Below are 20865 nucleotides of genomic sequence, written 5' to 3'. Positions count from 1 at the left end.
GAGACTATACGACCTGCCAAATGGCATCACATTTATTGAAGGTAGAACAAGAGCTAGAACTCACTCAGATCAGCTGATTTTGTATATGGTATGTTTTTCTATTGTATTGAGCTACATCTAGACTAGCCAGCTAGTCTATTCTACAACCTAATGTAGAAGTTAACATGAGATCTATGAGTTCTCTGAAACAGTATACAGAATTGTGTAAATGTGTGTGCATTTTTCTGAGCGTGCTGTGTGTATGTGGGGGTAAGGGATAGCATCAATGAGAGTCTCAAAAAATCAGTAATTCTCAAAAGGACCAGTAATTTGGAATATTATCCATGAAACTGTTCTATATGTGGACTACACATTCTCGACAGGCATAAAAGAACGCAAGATGAATTTCAAAAATTATAGTAATATGTTTTACAACCTGCAGGGCCATAGCTTCTATTCATCACTAATGCAAGCACTTGGCCATAGGAGTCTTCCTATCTTAAAAGCCAATTTAAATACCTTATACCCTATAAAAAGTTATTTCCACTCAGAGGTAATTAACTTAAAACACACTACTTTAGCATTAACCATCTAAGCTTTCCTTATGCAAGTGCTGTATTTAACTGGGCACCTACTACATGCAAAGGCACTGGGCAAGATTCCGTTTAGTAACAGATGAACAAGAAACTTTACATTCAATACAGTTAGGATGATAAAATCCATATACAATTAACATAAAATAAAATGGATCTTTAAAAAGGCTTATACGAGTACACAGGGGAAACAGCCTGCTTTAAGCTGGAGAAAAACAGGTAGATTTCCAGGAAGAAAAGGAACATATGGTCTCTCGAAAATGTCCATTTTACAGAAGAGAAAACGCTTTTCCAGATCACTTTTTCTGAAAGAAAATAGGTAAGTCTGAGGCCAAAACCCCAGAAAGGAGAAGTATGATTTTTAAAATTAAGGCTGCATATAATACCACTTCAGCTATATTTATCACACACAAAAAAACCACTGTTTCTATGAAAAAGCATATTAAGAATTCTGACTTGGGAATAAGAGGGACCTGTTTTCCTCCAATCCAGTAAGACAGAGCACTCTAATTCAAGAGGCAGCAACTTTATGAGAGAAAGGACTGTATCATTTGAAGTCATAACAAAAAATACACTATTCCCTAGTTGTTTTGAACTTGGAAATAATGGAAAGTTAGTGGTGAGGAACAGAAAGGAAAGTAAGGAAGATCCCTGGGATGTAAGTTACCCATACCCAGTAACGCACAAGGGTTATTCACAGATGAGAGGATTTTCTGAATCTATGAGGTCTCTCTTCCTGAATCCCAAATGTGTATGTATACTTAGGCCATAAGCAGTAAAAGAGTAAATATAGTACAAACTTATTTAAAATGTTATTTTACTCATTTTACATTTTCAATATTTCCTATATGTAGCACTTACGTAAATTATTTTGTTTTGATATGTGAATGTTTTGGAGGGCAGGAACATTTTTTTTTATCTGAATACCAGTTTGTCATCTGTTATCACCACAAAGTATGTCGGGCACATAAAGGACTTAAAAAATACTTATGGGTAGAATACACAATGCAAATTAAATATGAAAAAGAAATTTAGTAAAATCACCACAAATGTATTACAAAGTTAAGTGACTAAGATAAAAAAGAAAATTGACACTCTTGGGCTTAGTTGCTAATACAGTTCTCCCTGCTCCAAGTTTTGACTCTTCCGTGCCAGCAACCAAGCTGTCTTTATACAATGTCACCACCTAGTGTCCCAAATGAAGAAACATCTGGAGCAACATCTTTCCACATCTCTTTTCTTGTCAGCAAGATTACGTACAGTTTACAAATCAAATTCTCTTTTCCCCTCTACATTTCCCTGTTAATAAAGTATTCCATGGGCAATCTTTTCCTCTATACACACACTTACTTTAAATAAAACGTGCAAATGAACTCAGCCATTACCAAATACAGTAGAGCCTAAATAAATGTTAGTTCTCTTCCACATCTTCTCACTTTATCTTCCTTTCTCCCATAATTCTTGGCCAGCTATCTTCCTCTCTTTGCTGAATATGAGTGATAACATGACCGTATCCATTATCTATGGATAAGCATGAGTTATGGCCAAGATGCTACCCTCAAGGATATCCCAATATCCCTAGCAAAAGACAGAATGTCTCTCTCTACTCCAAATTTTTGGAAATTGACAGAATACACAATTGTGTATCTGAAGGGAAGAAAAGTCACTGGTTTTCTCTGAAATTCTTTTGAAATATGAGAACACACCCTTATGGAAAGAGGAATGGTGTTTAAGTATGGTTGTCTTTCATCAATCATAGGAAGAACAGATCTTTGCACACTCATAAAAATATTATCTGTACCACTTTCTACAAAGATTGCATTTTCCTACCAAAAGAATATTTCAGGGGTGCCTGAGTGGCTCAGTCAGTTAAGTGTCTGACTCTTGATTTCGGCTCAGGTCATGATCTCACAGCTTGTGAGATTGAGCCTCCCAATGGGTTCTGCACTGACAGCATGGAGCCTGCTTGGGATTCCTTCCCTCCCTCCCTTCTTTTCTCTCTCTCTCTCTCTCTCTCTCTCTCTCTCTCGTTCTCGCTCTCTCTGCCCCTCCCCACTCTCGCACATGCTCTCTCTCAAAAATAAACAAACAAAGAATATTTCAAACAGGTCTCATAACAGGCCACCTAAAGTCCATTAGCTACTATTTCACCGATTCTATAGAATTAAAAAAATACATTTATGGGACTAGCTCAGATATCTATTTCCTAGATACATTCAATAAATATTCAATTCAATTTATATATTAAGCAACTCACAATCAGATAAAAAATAGAATGCCAGTAAATAGGCAATGAAAAATTATTTAATGAAGGAAAACACAGAGTAAGCCAGTACCCACACAAATATAAATAAACAAATGTCACTAATCCTCAAACTAAGGAATGTGGACCTGCATGCTCTGTGGAGGCACACAAAGCCCTTTACAGGGATATGCAGGTAATTGGGACGCTGGGGTGGCTCAGCTGGTTGAGTGTCCAACTCTTGATTTTGGCTCAGATCATGATCCCAGGATCATGGGACCAAGCCCCATGTTGGGCTCTGAGCTGAGCATGGAGCCTGCTTGAGATTCTCTCTCTCTCCCCCCCCCTCTGCCCCTCTCCCCTTCACACTCTCTCACTAAAATAAAATAAAAAAATTTAAACAATAAAATAAATAAAGGGATATGCAGGTATGAAAATTTTAAGCTAAAAAAGAAAAGAAAAATTTTAAGTGAATCAATTTACAGCTCAAACTTGGAAATAAATGCATTTTTTTTTTCCTTAACTGATCTACCTGAAGAGACTACTGTGGTAAATATTTTATCACCATTCTCCTTCTCAAAATTCCCTCTGCTCTGATCACACCCCTCCTAGTTTATATAAGAAAGGCATATACCTCTCTCCTTAGTATGGTATACTTGTAAGAAGTATAACCATAAGACTTAGCAATGACTATTAATCAAGCCTGTTACTCTTTTGCTTAGACATACTCTGTTTAACTAATATACTGGAAAAGGTTTGGGGGAAAAATCAGACGTAGGTTGTATTAGCCCAAGATAGAAAACCTTCCTTGGTACTAAATAAAGGGACAATTCTGGTGAAAAATTGGCGTTGGGAAACATTCTATAGCTAAGGTTAGAGAATGGAAGGGCTGAAATAAACAAAGCTAAAAACAGACTTGATGCTGATCTCTGTCTCATTTTAATAAAAAGTAATATTTTGTGTTAAACTATTTTTAAAAGCTTCACCCACCTCATTAAGACCTATTTTAGATTAAAGTTTACTTATGTTTAATAATTTTTTAATAATATTTATGATGTATGTTGATCAGCTGTATAGGAATAATTACAGTGATGGGGCACCTGGGTGGCTCAGTCGGTTAAGCATCTGACTTCAGCTCAGGTCATGATCTCACAGTTTGTGAGTTCGAGCCCCATGTTGGGCTCTCTGCTGTCAGCACAGAGGCCCCTTTGAATCCTCTGTCCCCTCTCTCTCTGCCTCTCTCCTGCTCTCATGCACATGCTCTCTCTCTCAAAAATAAAACAAAACATTAAAAACAAAAAAAGGAGGAATTAAAGTGATAACTCAAATGGGAAAAGATTTAATGCATAGTTTTGGGTCAAAGAAAATTACATTCTAAAAAAGTCCAACTTATATACATATTTTTGTTACAGAGAATTATGATAGTGCAATAAGATTACATAAAAATGTATTACTTTAAAATACAATTGTGTGGGAGAAGTAGAATTAAAGGAGAAAAGGGAATGACATAAAATTTCTGTTAAAGACCCTATTCACGTATTTTTAAATCAAGATCAGAATTTTAATTAAACTTTTTATTTTGAGACAACTGAAGATTCACATGCAATATAAGAAATAATACAGAGAGATCTTGCGTACCATTTCCCAGCTCCTCTCAATGGTAGTATGCTCATGTACTTTAAAAAACGGATTATAGGGGCACCTGGGTGGCTCAGTCAGTTGAGTATCAACTCTTCATTTCAGCTCGGGTCATGATCTTGCAGTTGTGAGACATAGTCCTGGGACAGGCTCCACAATGGGTGGTGCAGCCTGCTTAGGATTCTCTCTTTCCCTCTCCCTCTGCCCCTCCACCACTCTTGCTCTCTCTCAAAAAAACAAAGCAAAACTTTTTAAAAATGGATTATCATTAGAGTATTTAGATTCACCTAAAAGAGTGATCTATTTACTTTAAAATTTCATTATTTGCACAGGGTGCTTGCATGGTTCAGTTGGTTAAGTGTCTGATTCTTGGTTTCAGCTCAGGTCATGATCTTATGGTTGTGAGATAGAGCTCTGTGTCAGGTTCTGCACTGAGTGTGGAGCCTGCTTAAGAGTCTCTCTCCCTTCCCCTTGCCCCTCCCCCACTCACAAGCTTGCACTCTCTTTCAAAATAAAATCTCTTCTTATAAAATCCATAATTTACAAAACACCAGAAATTGTGCCCTTTGTAATACACTTAAACTTTTAAATAAGAATTTTAGATGTTATCATAAAATTCTAAAGGAGAACATAGTCTTCCAAAATTCTCTTAGGGACTACAATAGCAAAAAGTTGTTTTGAGTGTCAAATTAGCCCAATATTCTATAAAGTAGAGGCCTGAAATAAGGAGTGGGCTAATCCACTAAGGATGATCAAATAAAGCACTACAGAAGAGTTGACGTTACATCCTATCTCTCTGGAAGATGAACTGACCAGCCAGCCAGCTGGGTTACTGAAGAACAGAAAGAATATTCCAAAGAACAGAAAGAAAAGGAAAAGCATCAACAACAAAAAGCGCTCAAGAGTGTTGAGAGATAAATTAGATACCAGATATAGACCCAAAGAGCTACTGGAGTCAGACACTAACCTTAGCATATCTAAAACAAACCAACCAACCTGAAAAAGCAACTATCCTCAGTAGGAGGTAAGGTTAGCAATAAACCATAGGAGGGGAAAAGTGAAGCCAATTTTGAACTCGGACCAAAAGAAACAATTAATTTGAGGGGGAAAAAAATCCTGAGTTATTTCTCTGCTGGGAGACAGTTTGTTCAAGAGGCTTCATTAGAACCTTGGTTAAAGTAACTCTTAAAATGGTTCACTTATTTACATATTCACAAATGGTCACCTATTAATCTGTCTGTCTGGGTTCCTGAATACTTAAAGGGTACCCAGGGTACCTAAACACTTGGATTACTACAAAGACACAGCTTTTGGTAAATAAATAAGCCTTTTTTAGTTTACACCTCAGTTTCAGATGAATTTTATTATACTACTCTGTCTCTGAGAGTCTGCTCACCTACGTGTCTTTTTTTTAGATCTTTGAGATTGAAGAATGGACATAAATTCACTAAAAACACACTGTGAAGTTCCTTAGGAGCCAGTCTTTCTAGGATGAAAGCCTGCTCCCTGTCTTACAAAATTTAGTAGTGCTGTTGCTGAATACTACCTTCTTTGTAGGAATTTAAGTTCTTAATTCACTTGACAAGTATATGGCCAGAAGTTGTCAATCTGAAAGGTAAAGACTTGCTATTCTGCCCAAATATAACTTTAGGAAATAATTATGTCATCTTACTGATCTCACTGACTAAATTATCAACATTCTATCATTGTAGGCTAAATACAAAGCCCAAAGTCTAATGCTAATTCTTTTTTATATAACCTTTGTATTTTATATGTAAATGTACAACCTTTATTTCATATATATCTAAATATAACCTTTGATATGACTAAACTATCAATACCTTAGAAACGGAGATAAAATATCTACATAGAAATTAAGATACTCTGTATTCTTAAAAAAAGAATGTTTTAATTTACAAATATAAAAAAATTAATACAAGCATATCTTAACTTTGTTTATAGTTGCTTCTCTCTTGAAAGAAAAAATCTGTTCTTACTCAAAGGTTTTTAGCAAAGCTGGTGAAAGACTTATCTGGGAGAAGCAAATTGGTAAAGTCAGCTCCTATCTCAAGAATTAAATAGTAGTCAGAGCTGTCCTATTTAGCACATCAAAAAATCCCACTTTTAATTAATATCTAATTAAAATTTTGGATGTTAATTTCATCGTAAAACACTGTTTTCGAGTATCAATCTTACAAAGACCATAAATGAGAGTCTATACTATGGTCCTCCAGATAAAATCTTGTAAATAGTACATCCTCTCTGAAATACCTTGGTCATATGCCCTAGAGGAGGCAAACAATGCTGGGGCAGTAACTAAGCTCAAGAAACCTAGCATTCAGATCAAGACACTTACAAAAGTGGGGTTTTTGTTGTTTGCAGTGTTGTTCTTAAAATAATTTCTGAAATCCTAGATGGCAAAAAGACATCGAGAAACTCTTTGTTAAAGTTGCCATGTTTCATTGATTCTAAAACACAAATAATGGGGTGCCTGGGTGGCTTGGTCATTTGAGCATCCAACTCTTGATTTCAGCTCAGGTCATGATCTTGGGGTTGTGGGATCAAGCCCCACATTGGGTTCCATGCTGGGCATGGAGCCTGCCTGGGATTTTCTCCCTCCCTCCCTCTGCCCCTCTCCCCTGCTTGCAAGATCTCTCAAAAAAAAACAAAAACAAAAACAAAAAGCACAAATTTTTTCATATTTAACATTTCTGATGAATCTTATAATCTGTAGACTCTTACAATTAATTAGTGGCATTTTTTCTTAATGGTATTTAAACCAGTGGTGTTTTAGAGTCAATAAAATAGGTAGGTTCAAAATACACAGTGCCAAAAGGACAGGTGAATGATGAAAGAACTTATAGATAATGAATCACAATCCTCCCACTCAGACTGCTACTATATCTGCAATTACTTTCACACAGTTATAGTACATAACCAGTTAGTTTTCTCCCTTCATGTTATGTGGTAACGACAATATCTTCTTCACCAAATAATAAATATTTTCGACAGGGTTATATTATAGCGTACTTATTGGTAGGTCTAGAAAATTCTTAAAAAGCCTTAAATAAAAAGTTCTATCTGTTATCTTATTTAAGTTGTTAATATGCTGTTAATGTATTTTTCTCACATTTTTTCAAGGAAGCAATGACAAAGGAAAGATCAATGTCCCAGGTACTTCTTGAAGATAACCTCTTATTCTGGAGAAGTTACCTAGCCATGATTTATAGACACTAGTTACTAAAAATGCATTTCTACCTCTTAAAACCTACTTAACTCTAAAATAGTTGATTAAAATTTCTGATACTTCAAATGTCCATATGAAAAAGTTTATTTTAATTCTGATCAAATCCTGGAAAACCAGTGGCCACATCAGAAACATCTATAGAATCCTTGGCTAACGGGCTCTATAGAGCTGAGTTACATTCTCAAACATTAAGGTAAGTCTAAAATCAATAACGTCAATGAATCCAAAAGAAACATCATCAGTATAATGATGATATAATTTTACTGGTAAAGCACATCTTAAAAAACAAACGGAAAAGGGCTTTAAAAGTTTAAATTGAAGATATTCACTCTGTTCGTATAATAACAACTATCAAAATTAATTTCACTAATTGCAGAACACAAGGATTCCTCAACCATCTCAGAGGCAGTATAGTGTAGCAACAGCAGAGTACAAACCACGTGACCTTGGTCAAGTAACCTAACTTTTCTAAGTTTCTTCATCTGTAAAATAGGGATATCAATACCTACAGCTTAAAGGATCATTCTGAAGATTAACTGAAATAATATATATAACACATGTAGTATAGTAACTAGCACATAATTAGTGGTCCATAAATGTTAGCTGATATTATTAAGATTTTAACACATGTTGTACACTGGGGTCATTTCTCATATACCTTTATATAACACTATCAATCAATTCATCTAACAAATGTTAATTAGACCTCCAAGGAAATAAAAATACGCCAATGTAGGTGGAGTAGAGTCAGTATGGGGGTGGGGCGGGGGAGAAACTGGCATAAGATGAGATGATGAAGGGCCCTGTAAGAAATGTTAAAGAATATTAGACTTTATCCTAAGCGCTATAAGAAACCACTAAAAGGGCTTCAAGTAGGAGAGTGACACAATGATATGAGTTATAAATCTGGGGAGGAGGCAGGAAAGGAAAAAGGAATCTAGTTCTCAAACCATTCTGCAGTGTCCTGGCCAAGAGACGATGACTGTTTAGTGACAGTATTGCAAAAGGCAGAATGGTGGCGATAATGAAAACTAGGTGGATCTGAATTATTTTGGAACAGGAGGAAACAGAATTTTTGATATAGTAAGGGATAAAGGAGACAGTAGACCAGTGTGACATAAGAGACCTAGAAATGACATATTTTACATAAAATACTGGTGAAATACTTACCTAATACATATATAAAATTTTATATTGGGTAAAATTTATAAATAAAATCATGTAATATAACAATGTCCTTTTCACACAGAATTCCAACTTTAATAAACACCAATCATTTATTACTGTATACAATGCAATCAGCAAAGTTCTTATAAATCAAAAGGCAATGTAATGAACCAAAATTGCTTGCTTTCAGTATTGACAGAATAGGTGACAATAATTAAATGATAATTAAGAAGATGGCTATTTCACAATGCTAACATCTCTGCTAACATTTTAAAATATCTTTATGTCTCTAAAGCATTTAAATAGCAGAAAACATTTATTTATATTATGTGTAACACATATACCACTTTTTATTATAATGGATACAATAAACCCATAACTCATATGCATCTTTATAGTGCATACACAGACTAAACTTTGTAAACAAGTCTAAGTGTCTAGCATTTCACAAGTACTATATAAGGATATGGATAAGATTAGAGGAGCAGAGAGAAAAGAGACAACAAAGTGAGGAAAAGGAAGAGGGGGAAGAATAAAGAAAAAAGAAAAGGAGAGAGGAGAAGATGATGGTTTTAGTTGAGGAATGACCTCTTGTTCAGAAAGGGCTGTTGATCTACAAACAGGTGGATCTGCCTAGATGCTTGGTTGGCATCAGGACACTGAGTACACAGGAGCTAAATTAAGCACGTAAGAAAAGGGTGAATATGAGAGCCAGGAGACTCTTACAACAGTTACTGTTTATGGCAAGACCTGCTTGTCTCAAGGGACCCATTTTCACATAATCTATAATTATCTCTTCGCTTTAATCGCCTTGTCATTCCTAAGGCTCTCCTGGGCACTGGAAGAGGAAAAGCTCATTAACTAAACCTTTTCTCCTCTCTCCAGCCACCCATGGCTTTTAATTGCTTGGTGTGTTATTATCTAGGAGTGCAACTGGGATCATTTTCATAAGAAAGGAGGGTAGAGAGGAGGAAGGGAGCCATGAGTCCCTGAGGTATGCACCACAGAAAAACCTTTGCTTTCTCAATTATTTATGCCAGCTGAGGTTTTACAGGCTGAATAAATCCATAACTCAAGTTCATTCTGAGCAGTCAGATTCTCAAGGGGGAGTTGCCCACTTGCCTATACACACTTGTGTAGTCCTCAAAGAATAACCAGAATGTAACAAGACATATGTCATCCAATTTATCACCTATCACCAAAGTGTTAACACAATGTTGATCATGGGCAACACAGTGAAACAGGGAAGGTTTTCACTACTACCAGCCAAACAGATGTAAGGAAGCAGGATAATCTTTTTGGTGCTAAGGACAGTGGTGGCAATGGGACAGTAGTATCCCAGAAAGACTTAGCCAACTGAAAGCAAAAAAATCCAAATATTCAAATTTTAAAGTACAAATATGTATAACACATTCTCTTAAAGCTTTGGAGTCTTACATAGATTTGTTCAAACAGATTGCTATCTAACGATGTGAAGCTGAATACATAACTGAATGGAGTTTTATACCATCTGATTTTATAAATCACCTAAAAATAAAACAATATATGTTGTAGCTTTTTCTCCAATCACACCTCTTTCAGGAAAATTTTAGAGTACAATTTATGTGTAAGTGATAGGCCTCTATACGACTATCATTCCAGTTCATATTTTCATCACAAATACAAAATTAAAGTATAATCACTTTTATTGTGAATTATATTTATATTATTCCACTTTATATTCAGAACTAAAGAGCAGCCAATAAAAAGATAATTCTTAAATATTTTCAAAATCCATTACTGTTTAAAATTTTTAACTTTCTAAGTCAATGATGAAAGCATCTCTTTAAAATTCTACAGGCTTTTGTGTCTGACCACAGCAGTGACCTCTGGTATTTTCTGCCAAAACAGTTCATTTGTCTCACAGAACAACTAATCAATTCCAGAGCCCATCAATCATTTTGGTTGTATACTGGTCTGGTCTTGCTTAGAGAAGGTCCAGATGGCTGCCTGTCTAAGTGGGATTAATAAAATTCTGATAGATTACATAGCATCAAAGTACAAAATATAACAAGGAGGACCAAATCTTATTGCAGGGTAGAATGGACACTGTACATGCTTCATTTATTATATTTTTAATTCTTGCCCTAATTTCTCAGTTTATGTGCCATCTTCTAGATAAAACCTTCTAAGTATACAAGTCACCAAAAGTGGTTTCTTATTAAGTGAGTCAGTATATGTAGTGCAGAAGCATTTGACTCTTTGCAAAGCCCTATGCTTATTAATCAGAGCTTTTTATGCCCATCTGCAGTATAAATGAAACACAACTGATCTCAAGTCTAGAGCAACTGTCTTTGAGTTAAAAGATTTGTTACTCTCCTGTTTCTATAGTTCTAATACAGATTCTAATAGCACTGGCTCTTTCTTCCTTGTTTTCCATTTTCTCTTGCAAAAGCAAACAACCTGTACCTAATTCTATAACCAGGCTGACATGTGATTTTTAGCTCATAACCTGAGCCCTGTGCTGTCGGTTCCTGTTGTGGGGGTTGTGCTGAGTATAACAATGTTAATAAAAGTTAAAAGTTACATAGTAACTCATTTTGTGCCAGGTACTATTCTAGGATGCCTATGTATACATATTCAAATAATTCACATAAGTGTCATATGAGAAAGGTAATACAGTTACCCCTATTTTGTAGATAAAGTAACTTGTCCAAGGTCACAGAACTACTGAGGGAATCAACATTTGAATGCTGGCAGTCCGGCTTCATAATTTTTGGTATTTAATTAGCCTCACACTGTATCTCCTCCATTATACTACAGAACAATTAACCAGCTTCATAATGAAAAATTGGTGTCAGGGCTCTAGAATATTAACACAGAGATCTGTATCTATGACATGATATTGTCACTTTCTGTGACAGAGTGGAAATAAGGGTCAGAACCACAACAGGCAAGGAGCAAGCTCAGAATTGGCCCCAGTGGCCCTTGGCTCAAGAACATTTACAATAAAATGAAAATGGGCCTTTAACTTATCACCTACAATACACATTAGTCAGGAAAACTGCCACAAAAATGGAGCCCAAGCCTTAATACATGAGTTTATTAGATACTGATTTTCCTGATCTTCAAAAACGGGGGAAAAAATTAGAGGTTTATATATTAAAGTATCTAAAACAGATCTTCAAAATACTTTTTTAGTGGTTTTTAAAAAAATGGTTCTACAGAAGAAAACTTTTCCTTTCACCTAAGTTTGCCATTTGACATTTCTAAAACTCTAAAACCTGTCACTTTCACTTCAGTTGAGCGTGATTCTGCCAAGAAACTGCAATTAGCAATTAGTTAAAGCACAACTTCCTGTTGGAAAAATAAAATACCAGATATATGTCACCTAAGCACAAGCAAAATTTGATTACACAAACTCCAACAAACAGCCTGTTTTCATTGCTGCAACTGCATTTTTATACTTTAGAAACAACAGGGACCACCTCTACTCCATTACTGAAATAATCAACATTTCAGTTTAGAATGATTTTTATCATGATCTAGTTTGTTATAGTGGAATTCTGTTCAACTGTAAAATGACTTCTCGATTACAAGAAAATGACTAAGTGTTGTGATTCCGTTAGTAGTGACAAAATTAACATCTGAAACAGTTAAAAGGCTTTCAGTGGTTCACATTCATGTTTCCTACTGTTTCATATCTTAATCATATGTTCCAAAATACACACCAAGAGAATGAAAATTTAGATGACTTAAAAAAATAAGGCCAAGACTAATCAGTTTTGTCCCTAGCAGAGGTTCATATTTCACCGGATTAAGGAGTAGTATTTATTAAACATACTATAGATGCCAAAAATACTAAGAACATACTATTCAAAAGTGAAGGTGGGAAGCACAAATATCCACAATGTTTGTCTGACAGATTCATAATAAATGTGTGAGGAGATGAATTCAAATCTGTACTTTATGAAAATAAGCTGTGTTATTTTGTTATTGTTTCTCATGGTCAAAATTCTAAATATTTGATTTAAATCTAAGAGTGACTTCTTTAGGAACTGGGTGGAGGATAAGCAGGTAGGTTAACTCTTCCAGGATAGTTTAATTCTGTCTTAGAAATACACCAATTATCCAGATATTTACTTTCACTTCCAGTGGAGTAATGTTTAACTGTAATCAGCCATGTCACTGGACATTCCAAAAGAAACTGTACTCAGAATGTTTTTTGGAAAAGTACTAGGCTTTGGGAGCCCTTAAGGAAATTGGCACACAAAATAAAGATCACTATTGTTTATAGACAACTGATACTGTTAGAAAGTTAAGTATAATGATTTTTTTTAAAAAGTCAAGACATAATCTTAATTTAATCTAACTAGGAAAGGAAATAGCTTACACATTTTTAAAAACTGCCTAGGAAAATAAGTGAGTATGGGTATTATCACAAGAAAACCAAACCAGCACTCTTTGCTTTATGATATGAACACTAGGTTAACTCTATGTGAGCAACAATCATTGAATTATCAGCTCCCTGAAGGAAGAGCCATGGATACCTCCTGAGTTCTGGGTACTTTTACTAGATAACCTACTAAGTTTTGGGAACTTCCTCAGACACTCAAAACACAGAAATGGATACAATATGATCCTTGGCCTCCAAAAACTAAAAATTCAACAGAAAGGATACAAGGTTTTATTATTATTATTTTTTAATGTTTATTTATTTTTGAGAGAGAGATACAGAGCGTGAGCAGGGGAGGGGCAGAGAGAGAGAGAGGGAGACACAGAATCTGAAGCAGGCTCCAGGCTCTGAGCCACCAGCACAGAGCGTGATGCGGGGCCTGAATTCATGAACCACAAGATCATGACCTGAGCCGAAGTCTGACACTTCATCAACTGAGCCATCCAGGCACTCCAGGATATAGGCTTTTTAAAACTTCTATTTAATGTGTTATAACGTGATAAATGCTGTAACAAGTGTGAATAAAGGACTTACAGGAAAACAGAAGGAATGACTAACTTCTCCTCTTAATATATAGAAAAATGACTCTAAAGGTTTTACTGATTTGATTTAAACACTTAATAAATTTTGATTGGTAGGGTTAAAGTTCTAAGATGCCAATTTTAGAAGACTCTAAAGACAGAATATACAAATTAAGTAAACCACTATATAAGGGCTGAGGGGAAGCGGGGGTTTAACTCTGAAAAAGTTTTTAAACTATGCTTCCTCAAAACTGTATGAGCTCCTCAGAGTTCTCAGGGTCCCAAAAAGGGATCAGAGTGGCAAATGTATTCCAAATCAGCCTTAAAAAGTATCTTTTTCCCCTCCATTTCTCATCAGCCTTCCCCTATCCCACCCCAAATAAACATTTAATCTGTAACAATGATATGCTTACTCTGCAAACAGATTCAAGATAGGACCTTTAGTACCAAATGACTGGTCAGGAATGGGAAACTATGAGCTTTTAAAGTTTTTGATTCATAGTGGAAGCAATAACTTTCCTCCTAGAATGCTTCCCCAGAGTCCTATCATTACATCTTCATGTGGGAGATAATGTCAGCAAACTCTTCTGCAAGAGTGCAGCATACATATTTGGTACAATTTACTCTTTATTCAATAAAGATAGATATTTCCCTTAAATAAATTTGGGTGAACCCAATTTTCCACTTAAAAATTACTCCTCATTCGGGGCACCTGGGTGGCTCAGTCAGTTAAGCGTCCGACTTCGGCTCGGGTCATGATCTCGCGGTTTGTGAGTTTGAGCCCCGCTTCAGGATCTGTGCTGACAGCTCAGATCCTGAGCCTGCTTCGGATTCTGTGTGTGTCTCTCTCTGCCCCTCCCGTGCTCATGCTCTGTCTCTCTCTGTCTCAAAAATAAATAAAACATTTTTAAAAAATTTAAAAAAATTACTGCTCATTCATTTCATGTAAATAAGTAAGAAAAATAAAGTTCAGGTAACTCAAAAAGTGTAACAGCATTAGAGATTCTTATTTAAATTTGTTTGTAAGGTAAAAATCTTAGTAGAATGTGCCACATGACTTTAAAGCAGGACAAAATCCCTTTCCTGATTTTCACATGGTACTGAAAGAAAAAGATTAATCAAGACATTTTATACATAAAATTTAAGATCCTAGTTAAATAATATGAGATGATCACGAAGAATTTCTTTAACTGTAGTTAAAAAACCCTACATAACATAAAATTTACCTTCTTAACCATTTCTAAGTATACAGTTCAGTAGTATTAAGTATTATTCACACTGTTGTGCAACTGGTCCCCAGAACTTTTTCATCTTGGAAAACTGAAGCTCCTTACCCATTATAACAACTCCCCATTTCCTACTGCCTCCAGCTCCTGACAACTACCATTCTACTTTTTGTTTCTACGAATCTGACTACTCTTGATACTTCCATATAGAGGAACCATATTGTATTTATCTTTTTGTGAATGGCTTATTTCACTTAGCATAATGTCCTCAAGCTTCATCCATGTTCTATAGTATGTGTCAGAATTTCCTGCCTTTTTGAGGCTGCATAATATTCTATTATATGTATAGACCACATTTTGTTTATCCATTCAACTGCCCATGGGCATCCGGGTAGCTCCCACCTCTTGGCTGCTATGAATAGTGCTGCTGTCAACGTGGGTGTGTAAACATGGGTCTTCTGAGATCCTGTTTTCAATTCTTTTAGATATAAAATCAAAAGTAGAATTGTTGGATCATATAGTAATTCTGTTTAACTTTCTAAGGACTCTCCACAATATTCTCCTTGGTGTACCGTTTTATACTCAAGAAGATTTCTAATCTTTAAAAGAAATGATAATTTAACAATGACAACAAAAAATTAAAAACCTTTATTTTCTAAAAAAGAACATAAATATTTTTTAGAAATTGTACAAGCTTTATGAGACTGGATCACTACCTCCCTTTACATACTTGAGTTCAGATTACAGCCAAACTAAGAAAAAAAAAAAGAAAGGATAACGGCATTTTTATCAGTATTGCAAATAAACATGAATACAAATACACATGCACACATACACACGAAGAAATGATGATATTTTGAGGAAAACATCAACAACAAAAATCCACAGCTTTAGACTGTGTGAGGCACAAAACCTTGCCCTACCAACTACTTACATGGTGGAAAAGGTTACTATCTGGCAATGATTCAGACACTTATTGATCTCAAAGATAAAACACCTAAAAAATTCTTTCCTGCTATTTATTATCCTCCTAGAGATACCACCAAAATCAGTTTCATTTCACATTAAGAAAAAGTTCTTCACAAATTGAAGCTTTCAGGATTAAAAAAAATACACACAAACACACATATACATATGCACACACATAAATACACATATATATGTATGTATGTATCCCTATTACCCAATACCAGAAGAAAAATTACCTGATGATTTCTTCATGATACAGAGAACTAACAACGGGGCCACCAAAACCGGTATTTGCTTCTTTTCCTTTCTTCTCAGGTAACTGTATGGGGACAGGGGTAGGGAGGAAGGAAGGTGGAAAAAGATACATGGATTAAGGCAGTGTGTATTTAAAATAGTTCCAAAATAATACTTTGCTAAGGAATACTAAAGATTTGAGGTCCACAATTTCTCTGAGGCCCCAGTAACAATTTCAAGATGGTACCCAAAAGGCAAAACGATTCTCAAGTCATCAGAGTAATGGAATGAGTACCCACTAGCAAACCAAGGTCATTCCACTACTGAGCTCTGGAGCCACCTGAAGCCCACCATTCCCTTAGCTGATTAGAAGATGCTATGTTCACTGTGGAGAATATTGATGCTCAGTAGAAAAATGAAAATGAAATATGACCTATAACATGATCAGGAAAATCATACCTAGATTATTAACAAAATTACAATTTCCAAATAAGAAAAAAACTAAACCATACTAAAACTTCAAACTCAAACACAAAGAAAAAATATTTTTTTGGTGGCAAAAATAAAGGAGAGAAGGTGGAGGAGAAAGGAAAGGAAATTATGACCTAAGATAAATAAAAAAAGAAGCAAATTGTTATGGAAACACTTTCCAAAATTAAGTATTCAATAGGCCCTGACCCTCAATATTTTCAAAAAGCACAAAATTAAGATTAATTTAGAAATAAGATTCTTCTAAAACATATAATATGGAAGCAGTAAACTCGGATGTTATTGTCTAAAAGGTTCAAATTGCAATCTCTGCAAAAGCCCACATCTCCTGCAATAATGACAGTTTTTAGGCCAGGACACCCTGCCAAAATCAAAATTCTAAACATAAATGTCTTAGAATCAAAACTAATACTTTTAGGGGAGCCAGGGTGGCTCAGTCAGTTGAGCGTCCAATTCTTGATTTTGGCTCAAGTCAGGGTCCCAGGGTCACGGGGTTGAGAACTGCATCAGGCTCTGCACTGAGCGTGGAGCCTGCTTGGGATTCTCTCTCTCTGTGCCCCTCTTCCTGACTCACGCTCTCTCTCTTGCTCTCTAAAATAAAAAAAAAAAAAAATAGGGGTGCCTGGGTGGTTCAGTTAGTTAAGCATCCAACTGTGGATTTCAGCTCAGGTCATGATCTCACAGTTTGTGGGTTCAAGCCCCATGCTGGATTCTGCGCTGACAATGCAGAGTCTGCTTGGGATTCTCTCTCTCTCTGCTCCTCCCCTGATCATGTGCTCGCTCTCTCTCAAAAATAAACTTTAAAATAATAAAAAAAAGAAACTAATACTGTTATTGTTTAATTAACTAGTTTCACTTCAGAAAAATATAGGTAATCCCCATATACCTGGTTCCCCACCCCTCCCCCTGTTCTTTAAAGAAGAGGTTTTGTTTTATTGTTGTCACTTTTTGTGGTTACTTTTGGTTTGTGAACCACTGGGTAAAGGAAAAAGGTCTTGGAGACAGCATATTCTATTAGTTCCTGAGATCACTGGGAAAACCAGTTTTGAGAATGGGTGGAAATTTTTGAGATGAATCGATGCAGTTACCAATTTATGACAGAAACAAAGCTACAATATCATAAATAATTCCTGTCACAATTTAATGACAAGGTATACTAGTTGATGCTGGCAAGTAAGAAGCACCAAGTAAATGCCAGATCCCTCTCTTCTCTGAAGACCATTCTTAGAGAATAAATGCTGCAAAGAATTTCCAGAATAGAGAATGTTTTCTTTATACTAAAAAAGCACATACCATAGGGAGAACCTATTTTATTCAACTCAATTATGTTCTAAATACATACTCCATTAGTACAATAAAGTTGAAACACAGATGGTGTCCAAGAGATGCTTGCTAAATGAGTGACAAGACTGAAAACAAGGAAAGGGTGCGTCACTCAGCTTCCTGACAAAGAACAGACTCCAAGAACATACCAGAGGGGAAAATCTACGTGTACCACATTAACAAAATGAAGGATAAAAATCATATGATCATCTCAATAGATGCAGAAAAAGCATCTGACAAAATTCAACACCCATTCATGAGAAAAACTCCTAACAAGGTGGGTACAGAGGGAACATACCTCAGCATAATAGAGGGCATATATGACAAACCCACAGCTAACATCATACTCAATGATTAAAAGCTCAAAGCTTTCCCTCTAAGATCAAGACAAGGATGACACCCCCTCATCACTTTTATTCAATATAGTATAAGTATTCCAATTTTTAAAACGGGCAAGAGATCTGAACAGACACCTTACCAAAAAAGATACACAGATACACAGATGGCAGGTAAGCAAATGAAAAGATGTCCAACATCATATGTCATTAGGGAAGTGAAAATTAAAACAATAATGAGACATTACTACATACCTCTTAGAATGGCTAAATTCCAAAAGACTGATAACACCAAATGCTGGTAAAAATGTAAAGCCACCAGGAACTCTCATTCATTGCTGGAGGAAATGCAAATGGAACAGCCACTTTGGAAGAGGGTTTTGGCAGTTCTTCTAGAACTGAATATAATCTTACTATATGATCCAGTAATTCTGCTTCTAGGTACTGACCCCCCTCGCCCCTGCAAATTGAAAATTTATATCCACAAAACATCAATGTTTAAAGCAGTTTTTTTTAATAACTGGCAAAACCTAGAAACAACTAAGATGTCCTTCAACAGATGAACAGAGAACCTAACTGTGGTACATCTATACAATACAATATTATTCTGTGATAGAAAGAAATGAGCTGCTCTAGATTAACTAAGAAAAAAGAGTAAACAACTAAAATCAGAAACTAAAAAGGAGACTTTACCACTAATACCACAGAAATGAAAGAGAATTTTAAGAGACTGCTATAAACAATGATATGCCAACATGTTGGATAATGTAGAAGAAATACATAAATTCTAGACATATAGAACCTACCATGATAAAATTATGTATAAAAAATCTGAAGAAACCTATAACCATTAAGGAGATTGGTTCAGAAATTTAAAATCTCCCAAAAAAGAAAAGCCCAGGACCAGAACATTTCACTAAAGAATTTTACCAAACATTTAAAGAATTAAAACCTAATCCTTCTCAAACTCTTCCAAAAATCTGAAGAAGAGGCAACATACCTAACCTCATTTTATGAGGCCAGCGTTACCCTAATGCCAAAGCCAGACAAAGAAACTAGAAGAAAACTACAGAACAATATCTGAGGAATACTGATGAAAAAACCCTCAACTAAATACTAGCAAACTGAATACATTAAAAGGATTACATATCATGACCAAGTGGGATTTATTCCTGTGAACGTAAGGACAGTATGGTTCAACACATGAAAAACATCACAAAACAAAATGAAGGAAAGCTACATGATCATCTCAATTGGTACAGAAAAAAGTATTTGACAAAATTCAACACCCTTTCATAAAAAAAAAAACAACAACACTCAATAAACCAAAAATAGAAGGAAATTATTTCAACATACTAAAGGCCAAATATGAAAAGCAACAGCTAACTGCACACTCAATAGTGAAAAACTTAAAGTTTTTCCTCAAAGATCAGGAACAAAGGAAGGATGCCCACTCTTAACACTTCTTTTCAACATGGTATTGGAAATCTTAGCCAGAGCAATTAGGCAAGGAAAATAAAAGAGGTCATTCAAATTGGAAAGGAAGAAATAAAATTATTTCCATTCACAGATGACATGATCTTATATGCAGAAAATCCTAAAGATCCCTCCCACATACACACATATAGACCACAAGAAACTGAAAGAACTAATAAACAAATCTAGCGAAATTGCAGGATACAATACTAACACACTGAAATCATGTAATGTCTGAGAGAGAGAGAGAAATAAGTTTTCTAATATTAAAAATGATCAGTGCTATGGAAAAAAAAAATTAATGTGGGGAAGAGAACTGTAATTTTAAATAAGGTCAGGAGGGCCTCACTGAGAAGGTCATATGAATAAAGACATAAAAGAGGTAGAGAGGTGAGCCTTGCAAATATCTAGGGAATATTGTTCCAGGTACAGGAAACAGCCAGTGCACAGGCCTTAGTGTGAGGGTATGCTTAGAATGTTACAGAATTTATGTATTCGTGTTCTTTGCTGAAGGCTGATTAGTATATTTTAGGGGGCAAGACAGAAGCAAGAACACAAGGTTATTCACAAGACAATCACAGTTTCTGTTGGTGTCATTCACTGAACCTCTTAATGTGAATAGGCAATTTAGAAAAACACCTGTGATCTGCTTGGCAATTATTTGCTGTGAAAACACATACTAATAATGAAGAATTATATGGTATTTTGGAAAGCGATGAGCACAGTTTTTTTTTTATTTAATAGCCTTTATTTTTCAGAGTTTCAGGTTTACAGAAAATCGAGTGGAAAGTACAGAAAGTTCCCATATTCTTCCCTCTCCCAAATTTTCCATTGTTAACATCTTACATTAATGTAGTACATGTAATTAATTAAAGTCCATAGTTTATGGGGTGCCTGGGTGGATCAGTCGGATAAGCATCTAGACAGTAGAGTCCAGAGATGTTGCTAGACATCTTACAATGTACAGGGCAGCCCTCTACAACAAAAACTT

General features: G+C 35.4%; 1 protein-coding gene across 5 annotated transcripts in view; it reads right to left on the bottom strand.

Annotated features, from left to right (window-relative positions):
• Nucleotides 1-20865, bottom strand: part of ACBD6 (acyl-CoA binding domain containing 6) — a 204990-nt gene that overhangs the window by 119084 nt on the left and 65041 nt on the right. For all 5 annotated transcript variants that reach the window (XM_060643807.3, XM_060643809.3, XM_060643808.3 and 2 more), the window contains one exon: nt 16254-16336. In XM_060643807.3, coding sequence (XP_060499790.1) covers nt 16254-16336 — 83 coding nt within the window. The remainder of the gene's footprint in view (nt 1-16253; nt 16337-20865) is intronic.

The sequence above is a fragment of the Panthera onca genome, chromosome F1 (genome assembly GCF_046562875.1).
Source record: "Panthera onca isolate mPanOnc1 chromosome F1, mPanOnc1 haplotype 2, whole genome shotgun sequence".
Classification (NCBI taxonomy): Eukaryota; Metazoa; Chordata; class Mammalia; order Carnivora; family Felidae; genus Panthera; species Panthera onca.
This window is presented reverse-complemented; position numbering and strand designations above follow the sequence as displayed.